Genomic DNA, 23,036 nt, shown 5'->3' with positions numbered 1-23,036 from the left:
GTGTCTGGGTTCTTTTGCCATTTTTTCACATATGAATGTCTGATTGTTTCAGCACCATGTGTTGTACCCGTTGAAGACTTTTGTCAATCATTGGTACACTAAATTTCTCTCAGCATAATGTAAACCTCTTCATGAAATTAGTAATATTCGATAATATTCTAATGGCACGAATCTAAAAGTATAAATGAATTCTACTTATACATCAACATGCATTTGATGATGTAAATTTTTAACAACCCATTGTAAACTCCCACGCCCTGTTTGCTGCCTGGTTCTTCACCCCATCTGTCCCTGTTCAGTGATTCCAGCCTCTGGCAGTCTTTCTGTCTCTAAACCACACTAGAGTTGGACTCGCCATAGGGACTGAGCACTGTCCTGTGGGAGACTTTCAGTCCAATGTGACTTTCTGGGTCTGAAGGGCTCTTGAAGCTCATGATCTTTCCTTTTCTTGTGGGAAAGAATGCAAAATTAACAAATTGTGACAGTCAAAAAGTTATCTCAAGATCCGAATGTTCCTTTCTACTAGATACATTATTCATATCGCAACAAGAGAACAGGCAGTGTTTACAAAATTCCTGGGAGAATTTTCTCCTAACTCGGAAATGATGGTGCCGAATCTTCTAATGTTGCTATTTGGAAAACGGAAAGGGGTTTGATTCTTTGCGCCTTAAATGAGGCCAGCAAACTATACCAACCTGTTGATTCCACTCCAGCCTGGGGCTGGTGCAGACCACCCTTGATGCAGCCACCAGAGTTTGCCTGGGGGCTCCTGTATTCAGGTGTGAGACTTTAGTCTGAGGTCCAGGATGCAGCAGCCATTCAGGGTAACTCACCCCATGACAGAGAGTTGAAAGCTATCTGAGCCATATCTCAGTATTGTCTTGCGTGAGGAATAGAGAAAGCTTAAAAATTCGTTGGTCACTGTCTCCTAGAATCTCTGGCCTTCCATCTCATTTTGTTTAAAACAAGCAAGGGCAGGTTTAGGCCAGAAAATGGTCTGATTTTGACCAACACCACGACATCTCCACCTTGATGGAGATCCTTCTCGTCATTCGGATCTTATTTGAAATACCAGTCGACCACATTATTTTAACCCCCCTTTCACCTAATCACTATGTTTTATTTTCTTCCTAATTTCAGCAACTGTTGTGTTTGTTTTCTGTCTTTCACACTGCTTGTCAGCTCTCATGTTAGAATGTAAATTCCCCAAGGGCAGGAACCTTGGCTCTTGGTCATTACTAAGATCTGGAACATAGGTTCATAATGAAGATTTTTAAGTTACTGAATAACAGAATGAATGATGGTAGATTAGAAGCCAGGCTTTTCTTTTAGACAGAGCCTAGAAAAATTGGGCATTTCCATGTAATAATAAGAATGTGTCAAGAAGAATACAGAGGCAATGAAGTAAAAGACCCTATATTTCTTCCATTTTGCTTTTTTTTAGAAGGATCTTGTCCTCTTGGAGCAATTAATTCTCTTTTAGAGTCATCTCTTAATTAGCTATGATATAAGGAGATCTTCCAAATTGTTTTAGGAATCTGTCATTCTTATGATGCAAATAAACCCAGACATAATGAAGCTGACTTGGTGAATCAGAAGCCCTTCTCTGTCCACTCTATATTTCTTCCATTTTTTGGAAGAAATGGAAGAAACAGCTCTTAGTTTAATTTAATACATTGTTGTAGAAGCAAGTGTCCAGTAAACAGCCACAGGAAGGTGAGAAATATATTCCTTTTACGGTTTTTAAAAAATGAATCATTATAAAGTAGAATACTTTAAAAATGACATTCAAATGATTTTTAATTACTACAAAGGCATTTAGATGTTAATACATTTTATATAAAAGGGAGGGATACGATTCCATTCGTCCTTTTCTACCCCAAATTCCAACTCCAAGAAAATTATTTCTTTTGATCCACTCTGAGAGCATGTAATAAAAGAACAATAAAACATATGGCTCAATTACCACTGCTTCTCATCAAGCACGAATTAATGAGTATCAAATTATTTTTAATGGTTTCTTCTGGCTCCCTTTCGGTACGGCAACAGTTATACGTTGCTGAATTTTGATAAGGATTTTGTGTTTAACACTGTGGACTAGTCTCTAAGGAGAGCAGATGCTTGAAATCATCATACAGAAGAATAATTCTTTAAATTTATCAACATTTGGAAAATACATGATTATCTGTCTTAATCTCCCTAGTTGATGTCATTTGTTTATAATTGCCTTAAATTTCCCCCAAATTCCACCCTCTCCTCAATGTTCCATATGCCTTTCTTCAAGATGCAGTTGCTATGTACATATAGTTTATAAGTTTAATTTCTAAATCTTAATAATACTAGTTCTTCAAATATGATTGTTGAATTTTCAATTTCTTAAGAAAAACTCTTTAAAAATAAAAGCTATAGGTTGAACAATTAAATAATTAAGTTACCCAGTGTGTGGTACAGAACATAATAAATTGTGACCACTATAGTTGACAAAATCAATGTCAATGGATGATATTTATAGACACTCCACAAAAACATTCTGTCACTGACAGTTCATTTTATTTTCATAAGCCATCTGTAAATGTAAAGTGCTATGTTATATAAACACATGTAACATGATAAAGAACATGTCTTTGTAGTCCATAACCATTATTTTCTCATAGATTATTTATATACCCAGATTTTGAAATGCATGCAAAAAAATTAACAAATTATAATATGCAAATACATGTCATACAATTTTGCCCATTACCCACAAATCAATGTCTTTCTGTTTTTAAAAATTATATCTGCAACAAAATGAAGGGTGACCCAAAGATTATATTGTCCAGATGTCCTCTCAAGTTCAGTATGATTAACAAACCCATATTCAGATAAAGTTCTAAAGAGGGAACAGAAACTTGCTTTAGAATAATTTGGGAGCAGAAAGAGACCTCAGGAACAACTTTCAATACCCTTCCTGTTTCAGATACAAGCAATACAAGCACAGAGACCCAGAAAGTGCAAATGATTTTACGACTTTATATGTTCCCATCTGTCTGCCCAGCCTTATCAGGAAATTTCTATCAATGTTTCTTTTGCACATGAAGGAGACATATCCTGCTTTCTTGACAGTTTGTCAAGACATCAATAATGTCTGCAAGGCCAAATTCTTAGGGAAACAAGATGTCAATAATGTCTGCAAGGCCAAATTCTTAGGGAAACAAAGGTGAGGAAATGAGGAGCGTGTTTGTAATGGGAACCATGGGGCGTAGCCTGAATGGGGAGCAGGGGTGAACCTGCGTGGGGCCCCATCCCCACAGTCGTCAGAAGCACCCTTTCTCCGAGATCGGTAACTGAAACCCCTTGAATTTTTGATGACTGAATCCAGCAAGATAACAGATGGTTCCCTTTATGTGTGTGACCTTACTGAAGGCAATTAGATTATTTATGCACCAGCAGAATAGTTAATTGTATACCAAAGTCAATCTTCAGTGGAAAAGGGTTTTCCAAATTACACAATCTCAAAATAAAAGTTTGAATTCCTTAATGAACCCTTTCCTCTTGATTTCCGTGTGCCAGAATTATTGAATCCACTTTGCTGAAAATGTTAAAGGAAATCAGAGTTAGAGACATAAATTCAGTACAAAAAAAATCCTAGAACTAAATTTTAAAAAAATAATCATTCCTCAAGGGGCCCATGGTGGAGTCAGCATTTTACTTTTTTTCCTTCCACTGCATTCACCACCGTGGCTTTCGGTCCCCCACAGACAGGAAGGGTTGACGCCTGGTGCTCGTATTTAGGAGATGCCTGAGTTGTGTCTTCACAACTTCAATTTACTATGAAAATGCAGTGCCCGTGGAGGCACCTGCACATGGAAAAGATGCACAGAGACAGGGAGGAGGACACAGTTCTGAGTCTCCTGGGGGCCACGTCTCCTAAGCCGTATTGTGGACTTTTGGACGACTGAAAGTTTTAGAGCCGCCACCATAGGCATCAAGGCTCTTGACATTCTATTGGATCACGATAAGGCTGCTAAGTCAGGAAGAAAATGCAATGTGAGAACTGGCTGGGGAAAGCAGAAAATAGAAGGCAAAATATGAATGCCATTAGTTTGCTTCTGTAGTGAATTTGGTAGCCTGATGGAACGTGGGCTTTTAAAATATTTTTCAGAGCATTTTGAGATGTAGCCTCCCAGTACCTCATTTCCATTACACATTTGTCACTAAATTTCATGTTTTGGATCCCACGGAAGGATCCTATGTGCCTCTTTCGTTCACTACACAAAGACACATCAGGAAACTTGCCGGTGGACTACTTCTCCAATATCACCTTGGCTCTTCTATTTACTACTGAATTAAAAACAGAGTGTTGATACCGGCTTTAAAAAAACTAATCAAGTTTTATAGGATTTTATTTTACTAACTTACTGGGCATTGTGCATATCTTTTAAATCAACTTTTAAAGCTTTTATGCTAAGTTTAGAGGAAATATGAGTTAAAAAATGCAGGCCATTGATGTTTGCTTCTCACATTGTTTATGCTAGTGAAGAACCCAACTTATAGTAATGTTGATCTTAAATGGATAAAATATTTAGATGTTATATTTAATATAGAATTATAGAATTAACTTTAAATTCCCCATTTAGAATAAACATTAAGAGGCATTTAGCATAATCAAATTAGGTAAAAAGTATATATTTCAGTACAAATGTAAACAGTCATTGGCAAATATGGACTTGAATTACAGGAAAAAAGGAAAATATTCTATAATAAATAACCTCCTTGCTTAGTTGTATCTGTCTGATCTGGTATCAGAAGAAAATGTAAATGTTTACTGATTTTATACCATAAGACAAAATACTACCATACTGTCTGCAGCTGAATTTAACTACATATAATTAATAAAATATTTTTGCTAAATTGAAATCCTTCAATAATCTAGATGCTCATTAATATTAGCAAAAGAAATAGCTTCTTGCAGAGCTCAACACTTACCCACAACTTTAGAGTAGCAAGGTTCACAGTGTATCGTCTGTCTATAAATCCAAATACTGTCTCCCGCCTTCAGGTTTTCCAAAGACTGCTTGCATATTTCACACTAAAGGGAAAGAACAACATAGAAAGTTTATATTGCAAGTAAAGTCTAGATTCCCCATGTCACATGACAGAAAGCACTTTCAGTTCATTCAATACTTGTCTCCACATTCACTCGCAGACAAAGCTTCATGAGCATCCGCAGGGAGAGTGAGTGTCCTTGTCTACAGTCCACATGCAGAACTTTTCAGACGTATTCTCACAGCATCTCTCTACGCTGCGGGTGTGCATTTCAGGGCATGTCTACCACTGAAGTTCCCACTTAACTCACTCCAGGGTAGATATAAATTTTCAAAAACTGGTTATGTCAAGGACAAGACCACCGCTTGATATCTCAAACAGAAATATTAAGGGTATTAACTGCTCACTTGCTCAAGGAGACCTGTGCTGTCCAGGCACGCACACTGGACATTAAGCAAACATTAAGCAAAACCAATTTCTGATCTCAGGCAGCGTGCAGGGGAAAACGTGTTTGGAGTTGTGTTGGTCAGGAGGCAGGGCAGGGCTGATGTTTGCTTTGGACCTGTGCTTATTGCAGCAGGTCCATGGTCAGTTGGCTAACTTTCAAGCATTGGACTGTCACTGAATGGCTGGCTTTCAGAGGCAAGTTCTTTGAAGCAAATTGCCATTGCTCAATCCGACATGCTTAAACCAATCTACCTGGCTTTCTATTATTAAGGCTATACAATAATCAATCTTTTCCCAGGCAAGCGGGGACATTTTTATTCTTAGTGGTATTTTATAAATTATCCAACATACAATAAAATGAAATTATTTGCATTTACCAAAAACCATAATCAGGATAATTTCTTTGTTTTAAATAGTTTTCTGCATACTAATTTCAAATAGAGAACTATAATCTTTTTTATTGAGTAAATTTTAATAACTAAAAGAAAATTTTATTTCCTTATAAAGTTAACTAAATAATAATACAGTTTTCAGGATATATTTTATATAGTATTCTATATATTATGGCCTAAAGTTAGATTATTTTTTGCTTAAAATGAGGCATTATGCTGCCGATGCTATGTTTCACTGTCTGAAGCTAATTGGAGGAAAAGCCATCAGTTATCAAAGTATAACAGCCACTGGATTGCATTAGGTAATTCCCATCAATCACAGACTGTCAGCACAGAACAAACCCATAGATCTGGGCAAGTTGTTCTCACACTGGCTGCCCATCTTAGATGCATCTAAGGAGATTTAAAAAATACCAGTGCCCGGGAATCATCTCTGTGACCCTTGATTTCATTAGCGCTAGTCCAAGCATTCTGTTTGTCTCCGAACCTACCCTGGTGCTTCTGATGGACTGCTACAGCTGAGAACCATTCATCTAGTCAGCGTCCTCATTTTACAGATGAGAAAACTGCGGCCACACTCATTTAGGTGACTAAATGTCACCAAAAAGTTCCAAAAGTCACACAGCCGCAGTTAGTGGCAGAATTAGAACTCTAACCCAGGCCTTCAGATTCCCAGTTCAGTGCTCATCAGTTACAACAGAAACTATAATAATGTTGCCCTACCCCATATTATTAGGAAGTAAAAGCAATGAAATGTGAAACGCAAACAGTGAGGCATCCTACTATGTACACTTTATGGTCACTATATTAAGCAGACTGAGTTGCCACTATTGTTAAGCCTATCAGTCCTAACTTCATGACATAAGGAGCTGCTAGCTTTCTTCTCAACAATTCCTTTTCCTTTTTGGACTCCATTAAACAGGGTCCGGCGCAAATAACGCCCCTTTTTAATTACAAATATTTTATTACAAAAATCATGAGCATGTAATTCTGTAACATAACAATATCACACTCAAGCACACCATAGGACATTTTAGGTGAAATGTTCACACTAAAACTATAGATTATGACACCCATATCATTATCCCACCAACCACACTCAAGCAGGTCTTACTTCTGCTGGAACCTGTATATTTTATGTAATGTATGAGTTATTCAAATGTCGTGAAAACTTTTATAAAGAAATTAAGTGCTTGTCATTTCATATATTTAAATCTTTAGAGTAAGAGGAATAAATGTGTTAGTGATCAACTTGAAGCCTACGGCCAGGAGAATAATTACAAACCTTTGAGGCTTGGCTGCAGACCTCTGAGAGATACTTAAGTGGTGCATTACTAATGCGGATGAGAGTGTTTCTGAAAGCTTTAACTTTATCTCATGTATTTCATTAAGCAATTATTTTTATTTCAGTCATTATGCAGTTATGCATTCAGTTAAATGCAATAAACACATCCTTACCTTGAAGCACGTGGAATGGCAGCAAATCTGTAATTCATCTAAAATCATCTTAGTGTTTGTGCCCAAGGGTTTTCGGCAGTAAGTACACATATCTCTTTCGATGACAGACCTATGAGACGTAAGCAACCCAAAATAGACTTGTCATCACTCAAAAGACAGATGTATTCCCCATAAAGTCATGTGAGATATGTTCATTTTGTTCATACTTGTGTGAAAATCAAGGAAAGTTTGGGAATTACTTATTCTTGTGATAGAATTGATTCTTCTAGTTCCCTCAAAATAACATCAAAGCATTAACATAAAGGAAAGTCTCAAATTATTAATTCATTAGCAATTAAAAGTGCAGCTGGGCAGGGCAGAGATAATTACAGTTTCCTCACTGAGCTCATTCATGAGAACCCCTTGAAGCTTGAAGAGGGTTTTGAATTATTAATTTACATACATCATAGAAAAATTATACTGTAGATTAATATAAAAATTTAACTATCAAAACATATTCTAGGACAAAAACAGAAATCCATCCCAGAGTCTAGGGTCTAGAATCACCAACATGTTTCCTATGACAATATTCATGGTGTCATTGTAAGACTCTGAATACTGGGTTACCTTGTATGACAAAATTCATATTCTCCAATACTATCATATTATTATAACATCACCCCCACAAATCTGATGAAGAAAACAGAGCTTTATTGTTTACTGTGAAAAATAACATTCAATAATAAATGAACTGTGGATATTTAATCAGCAAATCCAAAAGCTCTTGGGTCACACCAGAGCCTTAAGAAAGGCCAATAACTGTGTGATTCTTTTTCCATTTGGAAGGTCTCAGGACTGTCTTAAATAACAACTTCAGGGCTTCACTAGTATTGGGGTGTGGCATGCAGGTCTGAAATTTCCAGAGTTGGCACATAAGGGGGTGGTGAAATAAAAATACCCAATACTTACTCAGTGATAATATGCTTAATGTGTGCAATGTATTTTTAATGCACTTAGCTTACCTAAACTCATTTATCCTAAACAATATCTCTGACAAGCAGATGCTATTGTTTTTGTCATCACTTTATGGAAAAGGAAACTGAGGCATGGAAGGGTGCCTGCCATGCAGCTGGTGAGCAGCAGAGGCAGGGTTTGAATAAAGGCGGCATGGCCCCAGAGTTGCTGCACAGCATTTGGGCCTGGCCATGAGGACTGTTGGGCTCGCTTTGTTGGAAGAAGTGAGTCATGCCCGGGAACCACGATCCTATCATCCAACCCAGGCCTAGGAGCAGAGACTGGGGAAACGGAGGGGAGGAGGCGGTGGGAGAGGAAAGCAATTGGAGTAGATAACCCTGTCTGGTTTCACACATTCAGTCATTCTAGTAACTTCTCTATAGCCCTTATGTACATAAATAAAATTCTCCTCTTCCACCTCACTTTACAGCTGTTGGCTTATATTTTCCTATGGATTATTCATTCACACACACACACACACACACACACACACACTGAAATGTTCCGTGCAAGCACTTCGAGAGTAGAAAACAGGCTTCCTCTATACCATTCCTTCTTCCCCTCCAGGGGCAATGAGCTAGGGGCTGGGAATGTAAAGAAGAGTGAGACAGTGAGAAGCTTCCTGCCCACTCAGGTAGCCAAGTCCATGGTTAGATGACCACAGCATTTTATAGACCTGTAGAAAGAGTTAGGAGAGCACGGCCCAGGAAGCAACTCGTCCCTGCGGTGAAGGCAGGGAGGCTTGTGCAGAGTGTCACGTGAGTTACAGCCTGGAGATGAAGGAGCTCTCACAGTGAGCGGTGAGGTAGGCAGGGGCGTGACGGGGGACTGCAGGCGGAGTGAACAGGTTGTACTAGAGTGCTGCACAGTGAGGGTGTCTAGAGTGATTCCACAGCAGGCAATACGCGGGAGCAGGGGCTGAAGGCTCGTAAATAACATGCAGAGGAGTTTGTCTTTATCCCCTACGATGGGAAGCCACTTTAAAGGGGATTAACGTGCTTGGATAAGAACTGTGGGGACATGGCTCATTTCACATAATAATCCACAGAAAAAGTTGTGGGATTGACTGGTCTTAAGAGAAAATTGGCTTTTGTTCTGAGGGCTAAGGAGAATTTCAAGGGCCACTTGAAGAACAGGACTGAAATTCTTCACGTTAAGAGCAATACTGGTATGGAGAATGTTTTCCTTCCTTAAGTTTACAATGAAAATATAAGCCCAGGGAAAGCTCTGGTGCTGGTGTTGTCCTCGTTAAAACCATTCTGTTAGTCAAAGGTCTTTTCAAAGTATTCTGAAGAATTCAGCTCTGGCATCTGGTTACCTAGACAGTATTTGCATTTCATATTTGTGCAGATGACTTCGTTCCTCAAAGAGCAGAGACTTAAAGTAAGATACTCAGAGAGCATTGGTAACGGGCAAGATTTTATAAGAGTGGCAGAAAAGGGACACAGTTTTGAGGCCTAGTTTATCCATGTTTCCCTTAGCAAACAGCACATAGGTTCATTGTTTCAGAAAATGTTTATCAAGTACCTTGTCAGGGCTGACCACTACATTGCAAATTGAGGTTGTGCATAAAAATTAAGTATGTCTTTACCCTCAATGAGCCTTATTTCCGGCCCCTTCTTGAGAGAAACACCATCAGGAGAATATCAGACATTTGCATTGCAGCTGATTTCCAGTGGTTGGGATGAAATGCTAGTTATTTATTTTTATTTCCCCCACTAGAAATCTGCTGGCCACACTCTCACGAGTGTCATTGATGTGCCCCACTGAACACTAAATGGTAAAAGATGATTACCAACAGCACGAGCCTGGGGTCAATTTCCTAGCATAAAACTGACACTCATTGGAGCGCCCTCCTGGGACTGGAGTGTGTGCCCAGGGCGGACAATAGCAGCACGGCCACACAGCTGCCGTAAGGTGACACGGCTGTGGGAGACAGCCATAGGGGAGGGCTTCAGGGCACCATCCCATGATGCAGTGCAACCTGGACTCTAACAATGCGGCAGTTCTGGGGACCCCTGGGAATCAGCTGCAGCAGAGGCTCTGGCCTGGGGGGCAGCTATAAGGCACAGAAAAGCTCTACTGGAATAAAGAGCATTAGCAAGAACGGCCCAGGAACCAAGGAACAAATTCTGGAGGCAGAGGTTGTTGTACTTCACACGTTTACAGGGTGGGGCAAAAGTGGGTTTACAGTTGTTCATATGGCAAACAATTCAATAATTAATCCACAATAGTACAGGAATGAACTGTGTCCAGGTGCACATGACTATAAACCTACTTTTGCCCCACCTTGTATATAACAGTCACCATCAGGAGCACCCTTTCCAACTACGGCAACAAGAAAAAATGTACATACAAGTGTGCGCATATAGATTTTTACATATGGAAATATGGACGTACTCACCTATCCGAAGTTGAATAAACAGTTTGTATGTATTTTCGAGAGGCATCCTCCTGATAGCCATCCTTTGGTGATTTACTAGAAACAACACATGTGCACGCGTGAGAACTGGGTCGTTTCCCTGGTATTAACATACTCACATATACCCGCCTGTATGCAGGTGAGAAAGCACACACATCTCCTTATACAGCCTTATTCTTGGTGATGTTACAAGCTAGGACAATATACTGATATAATTTATTTTTATCCCCACCTGAGGACATTTTTTCATCGCTTTAGAGAGAGAGGAATGGAGAGAGAAAGGGAAAGAGAGAAACATCAATGCGAGAGAGAAGCATTGATTGGCTCTCTGCTATGCAAGCCCTGACTGGGAATCTAGATCATGCCTACAACCTATGCATCTTCCCTGACTAGGAATTGAACTCACAACCTATAGGTTACAGGGCAATGTTCCAACCAACTGAGCCATACTGGCCATGGAAATACTTTCTTTTTTTTTAATATTTCTTTTTAAAAAAATATTTTATTTATTTATTTTTAGAGAGAGGGGGAGAGAGGGAAAGAATCATCAATGTGTGGTTGCTTCTCATGCGCCCCTGCTGCTGGGAACCTGGCTTGCAACCCAGGCATGTGCCCTGACTGGGAATCGAACAGGCGACCCTTTGGTTTACAGTCTGGTGTTCGATCCACTGAGCCACACCAGCCAGAGCTTTTTTTGTTTAAACCTGGAGAAAATTTGATTGGATAAGCCACCTCCAAGTTGGCATAAGCTGGCATATCTACAGAAGTAAGCAGAGAATGGGTCAAGGGTGCACAGCAAGTGTTATCATTTTTTAAATGAGATTCATGCTTGCACCTCCCTCATTTATTCACCAGGCTACATGTAGTCTAACACAAAGGAAATGCATAAAGCGAGAGCCAGTGCAAGCAATTTACACACACACCATTCACACAGAGAACTAGAGACTTGAACTTGTACACAAAGCTATACAAATTTTTATTTTTACTTGAGAATACCCAAGAAAGATTAGTTTAGCATGAAAGCAAAAAAAGAGAGTAATTTTAAAAAGTTCTCTTTGTTCCATTTCTTATATTGCTCCAGTTTGCCAAGGCCACTTCTTTCTCCAGACAGATGAAATCTGTAATGCTCTGACCAACTGGCTGCTCATACTCGCTCCCCAAGTACATGCGCCACCTGTGAGTATATTAGGATCAGAAGCAACGTGTTCCTCTGATTTCCTAGACTGAGTGATAACGCCACAGCCCTCACAGCCCTCACTTGGGATTTTTTTTTTTAAATGAGAAACCTCTTTCCCTCCAAACTGCCTGTAGGCAGACTGCTGTCAGAAATAGAATCTACTTTATGGAACGTATAATTCACAATGCCACATAAGAGTTTACATGCATTCATGCAAGGCCCATACATCACTACTCCTGTTTTTTGTTTTGTTTTTTAAACGAGGACACTGAGACTTGAAGAGGTTAGGTAGCTTTCCCAGGGCTGCACGGTCAGTAAATGACAGAGACTCAATCCCAAGTGTGATTCAGATTCTCGGGCCTCTGTACTACACTATCAGTGATGATTTTAGGAAGAATAGGATTAAGCAGAAAAACCAAAGTTGGGGCTGCATTTTACAAGATAAATTATGTGTGAGGATGAGAAACCTTTTTTGTTTTGTTATTTTCGGATGGTTGCTCACCTTCTGATACTGAATGTACTGAATGTCCTGGAGTCCCCGCTGCCCAGAAGCCCTCCCAGAGGCCCTGCTCTTTGGTCTCTGTCTTTTTTCTTATTCTTCTCTCTCTTTCTTTAAATTTTTTTTTCTTTTTGTTTTCTGTGAGACTCTTGGACACTGAGCCCTGTTGGCTGTCAGGCAGGAGTCACACCTGTGCGCCTGCCCCCTGTGTAGCAGCCACAACATTGGGGGCTCTGGGTGTGTGACCCAAACCCTTGGCTCTTTGGGGACAATCTGGGAGTTTGGGGGTCCCTTCTGATTGTGAGGTGCTGTGCTGGGGGCAGGGTTTATGGCAAAAGTGTGTTTCAGCCTCTCCTCCTGATCTTGATGTGTTTTCTCAGTCATTCATGGGCAGGGCGTGCTGAGGGTGGGAGTCAGTCAACTAGTTCTGCATGTCACTGAGACGGAATTGGTTCACGTGTAGTTGTTTGTGCATTTGGTGTGTCCGAGAAATAGGCTCTGACTACCACGTGTCACCAATACCATTTGGCATGCCCTTCCATTACATTACCCCACCACTGAACTAATTCTTGGTTTTACCCTCCTTGGAAATCAAATGGATTGTCCACCCCTGACCTCGGTTGACATTTTCCTCAACATCTATCACACAACCAGCAGATTTCATGAGCATTAATTAATTCCTGTAATTTGGGCCAGAGTATATCTACTGAGAGTTATACCACTTATTTCAGATAAGAGTTAAACAATGATAGACAGAACCATTAAATTAAAGCACAACTCCAAATTAGCATAGACATTTTTGTACGATTTTTATAAAGGTAATTATAAACATGTAGTCATAGTCTTACATACACTATATGAAAATCTTCAAATGGCTATCCTAGTATGTGTATATATCTGCTATATTAAATTATTTTTTAGTCCATTGAGTGATTTTTTATGATTATTTGACAACTACTTCATATTAGAAACATTATAAATAACTATATACCTAGAATCCATCCAATGTACTTTTTCGATGGCCTTCTATTTGAAAACAGCAAGCATACTAAAAAATAATGCCATTTTTCTTAAATATAGATCATTGGAAAATTACCAGTAGAGCACAATATCTCAAATGACTTTCCAGTACCTATTCTCCACATATGTCCTTGTGTACACAACCGTGTCCTGGGGGCCTGCGGGCCTGGGGTCAGTGTCGGACCTGGGGAAAACCAATTTACTTCATGTTTAAAGTTTGTTTATGAGAAGAATGAAAATAGCAAGGCTAGCATTCAACCCAGTGCAAAAATGCTGCACCACTTCTAAACTACAACCTCCAGAATGCAAGCATTCAAGTGGTATCCACTCATTCCTGCATAACTCCTTTAAGTCTCCCATTTTCTTCCTCCCCTCCACGGCGTGGCCTGCTTCCAGAATGCTACGTGAAAATCCGTCACTTGCTAAACCTGCAGTAGAGAGTGAGGTGACTCTGAACATCTGTGTAACACGTTGTACTGTCTCTTCCCTGACACCCCATTTCTATTTCCAAACCATCCTGGCCCCACAAACCTCCCACAAAAATGGACCTTAACTAACAGAACATCTGATTTAAAGAAACTTTGAAATCTACCTAAAGAATGTCAACGCCAATGTCACAATCACTTTTTTTTAAATACAGCCTTTTTAAGGGAAAATCACGTTTTACACTTTCCTCTCTGGTAGTCACAACGTACCAATGACCAAGTTGCTACGACACCTTTGTGTAAGCCTCTCGAGCCACTAATAAAATTAGAAATCTCTGCCTTTCAGAAGAAGGGCCAGGTGGCATGTGAAACGGTTACTAAAAACAGAAGGAGACAGCGCTCTCATTTGTTTCGTAAGTGACCCTGGCACTACCTGAGATTCCTCCTGGCTTCAGAAACACGGGCCGCGGTTCCGGTGGGCTGGTCCTTCAGAGAGCTGGTGGGCCCATTGACACGGCCCTCTTGCCTGAGAAAGCAGACAAACATTTGGCACTTCAAATCAAAGCCATTTAGAATTGGTTTTTTACTTAAAGTATTTTAAAAATATTTTATTTATTTTTTTAGAGAGGGGAAGGGAAGGAAAAAGAGAGGGAGAGAAACATCAATGTGTGGTTGCTTCTCATGGGTCCCCCACTGGGGACCTGGCCTGCAACCCAGGCATGTGTCCTGACTGGGAATCGAACCAGCGACTCTTTGTTTCATAGGACCATGCTCAATCCACTGAGCTACACCAGCCAAGGCTAGAATTTTTTATCTTAAAATTTTATTTTACTTTATGAAAATTGTGTTCCTGTAGCATGAACCTCTTCCTATTTGCCTGGTTTCTGCACAGATGTGCAGCTAGTGAGCACACACTACTTCACTTCTTCACAGATGCCACTGTCATCTCTTCAAGATGGATCTTCAGGCACATGAATCATTATCTAATGCTGGGGAAGATATTTCACAAAGGGCAGGAACCATCTGAAATCGTTCCAGCAACATTTTCACAGCAGCAGTGCCATTTTCGAAAGCTTTTCATCTACAGTACATCTGAGAGTTTATCGGTTTAGTGAAAATTATCCAGGGGTTGCTTGGAGAAGTTCCAGTTTTCATTTTATTTTTAATGCAAAGCAATACTTTGAAGATTGCAGAAGAACTCTGACCTAGATTTCTGCTAATCTCAAATGTCACTATGCCTAACAAAGTATAGGCATACTTGCTTTTTCCTAGAAACAGAAAATTTCTAATGCCCGAATACAGAAAACTTTAGCTCCTTCCTTCCTCCATGCTGGTAAACTCTAATAGAGAAGAGTCAGGAAGATCAAAAGCAAAGTTTAGACCTTGATCATGCCTTATCATTGGTAAATGAGCTGTTCCTTCCATGTCCAAAAGCTCTTAAAGGAGAGGAAAACATTCGTTCATATGTTATCATCTCTGGCACGTGGAAGGTCATCTTCCAGTTTTAAGATAGATGCTTCACAAAACATACAGTTGTGTTAAAGTGATACTACGTAATGAGAAAGTGGAATTAATACTATGAGAAGGTTTTCTAATGTGATTATTACAATATGGCATTTCAGGAATAATAAACATAGTGAGGAATTATTTGGAAATACTCACATAAAAATGTACAATACAAAACCCAATTTTAAGAAACAAAGAGCTTCAAAGGACAAAGGATGTCAGCAAGTCTGAAATGTGTTCGCGTGGCTCTTAACAATGTAAAAATCAAATAGCACCGGTTTGTAAAAACTGCAGGTCCAAGAGGGAAATAATTTGCAAATAGAAATGTAACAAACTGTGTCCCCCCCAAAATTCACATGTGGAAGCCCTAACTCCCAGTGTGATTTGGAGACAGGGCCTACGAGGAGATAATAAGGGTTAAGTGAGGTCATAAGGGCAGATGGAGCCTTAAGTCCCTCGGACTGGTGTCCTTATGAGAGGAGGAAGAGACATCAGCGATCTCTCGCCGTGTGTGCGTGCACCTGCAGGGGAAAGGCCACCTGAGGACACAGTGAGGAGGTGGCATCTGCAAGCCAAGAAGTGAGGCTCCACCAGGACCTGACCCTGGCAGTATCTCGATCTTGGACTTCAGCCTCCAGATCTGTGAGAAAATAAATTTCTGTGGCTGAAGCCACCCAGACTGGGGTATTTTGTTATAGTAGCCTGAACAGACTAATAAAAGTAGCATTTCTTAGTTGGGTTTATGAGATTAATGACAATGTCTTCATGAAAGATTTAGTTTTTATAATTGTGAATAAAACCCAAATGTTAATAAATTTGGAATGAGGAACAACAAACTCAGATGGATTTTGCTTCTCAACTAGGTTCGGGAGACGATAAGAGGTTTTAAAAACGGACTTCTTATTTTGGAATGAATGTAAATGTGTAGGAAAGCTGCACAGAGAGCATTCCGAATCCCCACATGCCCTGCACCCCGCTTCTCCTGGTGCTGGTATCTAACATAGCCATGGAACATTGGCAACACTGAGGAGTGAACACCACCACAATGCATTTAACTAACGTAAGAAGTTTATTTGCATTTCAGTCATTTTCCTCTTGACATCCTTTCTCACTTCCAGAATCCAAATCGGGATACCACTTCCACATAATCATTGTGTGATAGCTTCAAAGCATTTTTTTTCCCATGGGATGGTGATAGATTTTACAGAGGAAATTTTATCTTGATGCCATTAAGTGGTAACACTAATTTTTTATTATTAAGGACCGTGAAAATAGCTAGACAATACTCTGACAACCAGTGAAATACCCTGTAGTGCTTTTCAAAATGCTACTGATTTAATTAGTTGGAGTAACAGCTTGGGCACTGGGGTTCTTCTAAAGCCCTCCAGTGAGTCTGCATGCACACCCAGGCTGGGAATGGCCACCTTGGAGGCCGGCAGTCCAATGTCTCACTCAGACAAGCAAAGGTTCTCCTGGCCTGCTCCCTGGACCCGCAGGTGATGCTGATGGGCACTGAAGTCTGGGAACCAGGGCCTTGGGGGACTCTCTGCCAACTTGCCCCTCTGAGATGCCTTGAGTGACAGCCATGAAAGAGAACTCATGACTCACAGCGTTTGTCCCCTGACAGCTTGATTGTTAAGTGATCCTTCATTGCAACAAATTGAGGAATTGTAAATTCCGATTAATGGTCATAGTTTCGCTTCTTAATTAAATTCTATAAAATATAAACCTAAACATTGTGTTGGATCTCAAAGATCCAACTGGAATTACACTTGAGAAGATGTTTCCCGCAGGGGAATCTCAGCTTGAACATTGACCTATCTGGAGTGCTCATACCCTGCTAATGAGAACATCAAATGATACAGCCGATTTGATAAACAGTTCGGCAGTCCTTCAAATTGTTAAATATAGAGTTACTATGCAACCTGGCAATTCCACTCCTAGGTACACACTCAAGAGAAATGAAAGCATATGCCGTAGAAAAACCTCCGTACGAATGTTTATAGCAGCATTTTTCACAAGGATGAATCATAGTTCAGCAGTAGAAACAACCTACAGGCCCGTAAATTGATGAACACATAAACAATGCTGGAAATACATACAATGGAATGTTATTTGGCAATAAAAAGGAATGAAATACTGATACATTCTACAATATAGATGAATCTTGAAACACATTGTGCTAAGTAAAAGAGGCCCATCACAAAGGACCATGTATTATAGGATTCCATGTGTATGCAATATCCAGAATGTGGCGATTCATGGAGGCAGAGAGTAGGTCAGCAGTACCTGGGCTGCGGGGTTGGGGAAAATGATGTCTGACTGCTAATGGGCATGGGATTCCTTTTCAAGGTGATAAAAATGTTCTAAAATTGATTGTGGTAATGGTTGCACAACTCAGTGGATATACTAATTAGAACACATATATTTACTTGGACATCTAATTACTGTACAGAGTAAATACATCCATAAAGTGAATCAAGCCCCAGTTCGACAGAGTGGCCCCAGATTCTTACTTAATTTTCATTGTCTTATTAACTTAACGTTAACACTCTGAAATTAAAGAGCATAATCAATTTCAACCCATAAAAATCCTTATTACCACAAACTTTATAAATCTTGTTTGCATAAAGACTAGAGGCTTATTAACAGCTTACCATCCTATACCAGATGTGTTAGGGTTCACTTCTATAAAACTGTCAATGTTATATACGTTAAGTATATAAAAATAACTACCATAGAAAATGTGCAGAGAACTTGATACCAGAACACTTGGGTTCATTTCACTGCTGTAATTCACTACCCCAGTCATTTCTCTTACTCTCTGATCATCAGGTTTTTTTTTTCCTGTTACTTGTTCATTTTGAGAGACAAGTGAACTTTTCCTTTCTGTAGCCAGAATACATAGATGTAAGAACTGAGGCCAAAGATTTCTTCTTTTCTCACTCTTCTTCAAATGAAAAATTTTATTATAGTTTTTTTGTCAGTGCTTGGGTGGGGAGTACATTTACCATTTCATGTGTGAACAGCAGAGCCATGAGAAATCATACCTATGTGTGACCGTGACAGAACTGAAGGAGAATGACTACCACCTGGCAACAGAGCTTGGGGATCCACAAATGGCAATGCAGTGGAGACAGTTGAAGCCTCTGGAGGCAGTAACTGAGAGTGGTCCTCACCCTCCCACCAGGGAGAGGGTGGGTGCACTTGTGAATGCATAAGTGCTAGTTGGATTACTGTATTTTGCTGTGTGTAATGCCCAGCCACATTTTTATGCACATTATACACAAGATTATTATCCCCATGGTATGTAATCAGTATGCCCATGCACGATGCGCATCCTCATTTTTCACTCAAAAATTTGGGCAAAAGCTTGCGCGTTATACACAGCAAAATACGGCACATCCTGTAGGAGGCACAGATGAAGCTGCAGGAAGGGAAAGGACAGTGTGTGCCCTTTGGAGCCCCTGGTGATGTTTTCATTTCCACACCTTCTAGGCAGGTGGCCACACCCACACGGCCTTGCTAAAGACATCTGACACACCACGGAAAGCTGGGGTGAGCTGCAGTTGTGAGAAAGCAGAAGCTGTGAGGCAGCAAAAATTCTTGGTTATCACACTGATAAAGGTATGGAATAGGAAGCTAATTAGTAGAGAAAGGAGCAGAAGAAAAATAGGCAGAAACCAACATTTAGGAAGTAGCTACATTATATTAATGACAGCAAATGTCATTAATACAATGACATTTGTATTAATGTCATTGACTTTTGTCTGTTTAAAAGACAAAAAACCTAGGGTTAATTTCCAGGTTTTCCTAAGGGCATGTGTGCTGGTTGAGAATGAACAACCTTCCAGTTCACACTCCTGGGAAGCCCAGCCATTGCTACCATTGACGCTCTTGAGTTTTGATGAAATTTGATCAATATTTACCCACATGTCCTTCCAATAAGCCCCCATTTCACGAGCCCACCTGAAACTAAAGCACCTCTCAAATCATTACATGGGAAGTTTCTAAATCATACTTCATCATTTGTATGTATTTTTTACTGTGATTGCTCCCAAATAACATTTGAATGAGATCAGTTAATTGTACTCCTTGTCCTACTCTCAAAGTAGTAAGTGTTTTCCCAAGAAAAACAGATCTTACTGAAAATTGGTCTCTTGTTTCATCAAAGCCTCCCTTAGTACGACACACAAAAAAAGGTGGATGATTTGGGGAATTAAGGGAACAGAAAGAAGCTACAAGAGCCTTTTACACACATTGGGGGGGGTGGAAATAAGTAACTTAGATCTTTTCCTGCTTTTCTATTCTCTGCACAAAAATACAAACAATATTGTTTCTTTATATTAAAATGAAAAATATTTTTTAAACAGAAGAGGCAGGTGAACCTTAGGAAGCTATGGTCCTACAAAATAGAACCCTATTGTTTTTAGGATCCGCTCCTACCTATGTTGGTGGAAAAATTGCTAAACATGGAATAATTTTTAAAATTCTTTCCTAATTTAAACAGCTTGTAACAATAACAAAGTATAGCTTCCACCCAAACCTTAACCTTCTTGTAAAAGCGACCAGGTACAATAGTTTTAGAGCCATTATACTGTGTGGTGTAAAAACGTTTCACAGCGAGGCCCTGTTTTGTCACTGTGATGAATCTGTGTGTTCCTTTAGCACCAGGCATCCAAGGAAGGTATTCTCAGGGTGCTTTCTGCACCACTGAAAGCCTACCAAGCAACAGTAGGTAAAAATAAGTCTTCACAGACCAAGTGCAGAAATTTGAATTTCCATGATGCCTTTTACACTAAGCAATAGAACAGCAGGCTTTTAGTCAGAAATTTCAACAGAGTTTGAGTTTTGTTGAGTTTCTTTTATATCAGCTTATTAAACACCCTTTACATTGTTCTTTTTTTCTTGTATTGAGGTAGTATTCATATTTAAATACCATACTGTAGTCTAATTTCTCAGAAAATGTTCAAGTTTACATAACTAATGTAGGCTCATATGGAATTCATGAAGCGAAAGTGAATTATAATAAGCCTTACCTTCCACTCTTATTTTTAGACACATTAGAATTTACTTCAGTTAAATTTTCCAGGTCCCGATCCCTATAGAAAAAATTTTAAAATTACATATATATATACTTTAGTTACAATATGATTTTAGGAAATTAAAAAAAAAACAGAACTAAAACTTTGAAATCAGCACACAGTCTTGGATGTAGTCATTATGGCGTAAGGACATGGGACACTGAAAGTCTGACACTGTGCTACAGCTGACATTGAACTAACTGTAGATCTGTGCAACCAAAGCAGGAGAGCATCATGCTGAGAGAGAAAGAACTAATTTTGGGGAGGATGGAGAAATCTGGTCCGAAAGGAACCACGGCTATTCACATTCGGCTAATATTCAGTGAGTACTACATTGAGTCACAAAGCACTAATTGTGTGTTTCCACAGGGATTATCTCATTCAGATCTCACGAAATCTTGCAGGACAGCATCTGGGGCTCAGAAAGGCTAAGTGAATTTTCCAAGGTCAATTAACTAATTTGTAAAAGAGTCAAGATTTGAGGCTGAGCCATCTGTCCATCTGAAATCAATTCTTGGATATTTAATTAGAGATTTCATTCCAGCTTTTTGGATTACAGAAATATAAAAAAATCAACCCAAAATTTGAATTAATAATTCATAATGTGAAGAATAGGACAATTGGATTCTTAAATTGGGCTATATTTATAATTCGACATACTTTCATAAGATACAATAAATATCCCCTGGTATATTCTTTATATATTAGTTATTTACAGCATATCTTTGCCATAACACTGTTAGTTCTTGCTTTTTTCCCTGAGTTTGGAAAAGCCTTTGTTATGGACCTTGTTGGTTTGGAGCACAGTTTAACAGTCAGAGGGAGGCCATCTACCCCCTACTTTGAGCAAGTATAACAACATTTCTAAGCTTCCTTTTGTAAACTAGTATAATAGTATCTAAACATGTAAGACCAAGGTGAGAATAAATGAGTTCATGTAAATAAATTTTGTGGGCACAATGACTACAATTGTAGGAGAACTGAATAAGCAGAAGTAAATTGTAGTTAACAGAAGTGTATGATGTGGCAATAGGCATTATTGGTTCCAAATGTTGAGGGACTACTGATACATTTTCCTTTCTGCCCTACCACTTCACAGCTTTAGAATTAATTTCAGTTTTTCTAAATCTCCTTTCTGAGCTTGAATAGTAGATTTAAATAAGGTTATTTTACCTATAGTCAATGTAGGAACATTCACTAGCAAAATTAATATTAATAAGGATGAAAAATAACATTAAAATTCTCTTAGACATAGACTAAGATTTAATATTCTTCTTTATAACATCCAAATCATTGACAATTGATAAGTCCATAACTTTAGCATCCCATTGCTAACCTTGGGTGGACGGATCGCCATTTGTTCATTACGACTTGAAAGTAGCAACCCATGACCGTGACCTAATACCACCTTGCACACAGTGGCCTTTCCAAACATAACTGTGGAAATCAAACTAAATTAACTTAAATTCTCTTTTTCTCCTTCTTGGGAGGGAAATCTATTATTACATTACCTAACTCTGGGAAATACATGAAAGGAGCCCTAAGGGAAAAATCTCAGAGCCTGGCCTTTAGGGCGGTCAGCCCCGCCCACACGCAGGCACACCGTGCGCACCACGACCGTAGAGAAACGATCTTAGTAAAGGCAGTGACGGACATTCCACCTCCGTTTGTGTCCGCCACCCAGAACCTGCCTTTCCTCACCCCGGAATTGAACATATTTCTTTCTTTTTTTACACATTTCCCCATCCTGATTTTGTTTCCTTTTGGGGATGATGTTGTATATTGAATTGCGCCCCACCCACCCCCACGACCATATTCCTATATTGAAGCCCCAAGGACATTATGTCAATATGTGGCTTTACTTGGAGATAGGGTCTTCGCAGAGATAATTGAGTTCATATGAGGTATTAGGTTGGGCTCTAATCCATTATGACTGGTATCCTTATAAGAAGAGGAAATTTAGACTCAGATTCATACACCTGGAAGACAACGTGAAGATGCAGGGTGAAGACAGCCCTCTACCAGACAAGGAGAGAGGCCTGTAAGAGAGAGCCCTTCCTGGTAGCCTTCAGAAGGAACCTATCCTACTGACGTCTTGATCTTGGACTTCCGGCCTCCAGAACTGTGAGAAAATAAATTTCTGCTCTGAGCTACCTAGTCTGTGGTTCTGGTTACAGCAGCCCTATCAAACTAATGCAGATCTGCCTCTGCCCTCACAACACGGTTATGCTAAGTTTCTCAGCCTGATGGTGGATGTCCTCACTTCCTCTGGCATTTCTCAAGCCTGGCTGCTGTGTCTTCATTCTGCTTACACTCCCCCTACCCCCTGCCATCACTTTCCTCACTCCCCCTCCAAGTCTTTTTGGACCTAGCTCTTGTGAGGGAGAATGGGAACTGGTTTGAACTTGAGGAGAGAAAAGAAACTAGGATCTTACACATGTAACAACTATATAGGTAGATAACTCGAAATTGGAACCTGTACATGCCTTCAAAGATGCACACTCCCAAAGTGGTCTAAGTGAATGATCAAACCAACCATATTATTGGTGGTTCCATAGAATTTTTGTTGTTTTTATTGAATAGTG

The 23,036-nt window shown here is 39.6% G+C and overlaps 1 protein-coding gene across 5 annotated transcripts in view; it reads right to left on the bottom strand.

The window, feature by feature from the left end:
- Positions 1-2,528: 2,528 nt before the first annotated feature.
- The window catches only part of SCEL (sciellin), a 155,245-nt gene continuing 134,737 nt past the window's right edge, over positions 2,529-23,036 (bottom strand). For 4 of the 5 annotated variants that reach the window (XM_053665460.1, XM_053665461.1, XM_053665458.1 and 1 more), the window contains 7 exons: positions 20,407-20,469; positions 14,295-14,387; positions 13,549-13,620; positions 10,723-10,797; positions 7,326-7,434; positions 4,969-5,071; positions 2,529-3,571 (listed from right to left, as the gene is read on the bottom strand). In XM_053665460.1, the coding sequence (XP_053521435.1) occupies positions 3,555-3,571; positions 4,969-5,071; positions 7,326-7,434; positions 10,723-10,797; positions 13,549-13,620; positions 14,295-14,387; positions 20,407-20,469 (532 nt within the window). In that variant the 3' untranslated portion in view covers positions 2,529-3,554. The remainder of the gene's footprint in view (positions 3,572-4,968; positions 5,072-7,325; positions 7,435-10,722; positions 10,798-13,548; positions 13,621-14,294; positions 14,388-20,406; positions 20,470-23,036) is intronic. The other variant, XM_053665462.1, reaches the window with a different exon arrangement.

The sequence above is a fragment of the Artibeus jamaicensis genome, unplaced genomic scaffold, assembly GCF_021234435.1.
Source record: "Artibeus jamaicensis isolate MK-2021 breed Jamaican fruit bat unplaced genomic scaffold, CSHL_Jam_final contig_415, whole genome shotgun sequence".
In the NCBI taxonomy this organism is placed as follows: Eukaryota; Metazoa; Chordata; class Mammalia; order Chiroptera; family Phyllostomidae; genus Artibeus; species Artibeus jamaicensis.
This window is presented reverse-complemented; position numbering and strand designations above follow the sequence as displayed.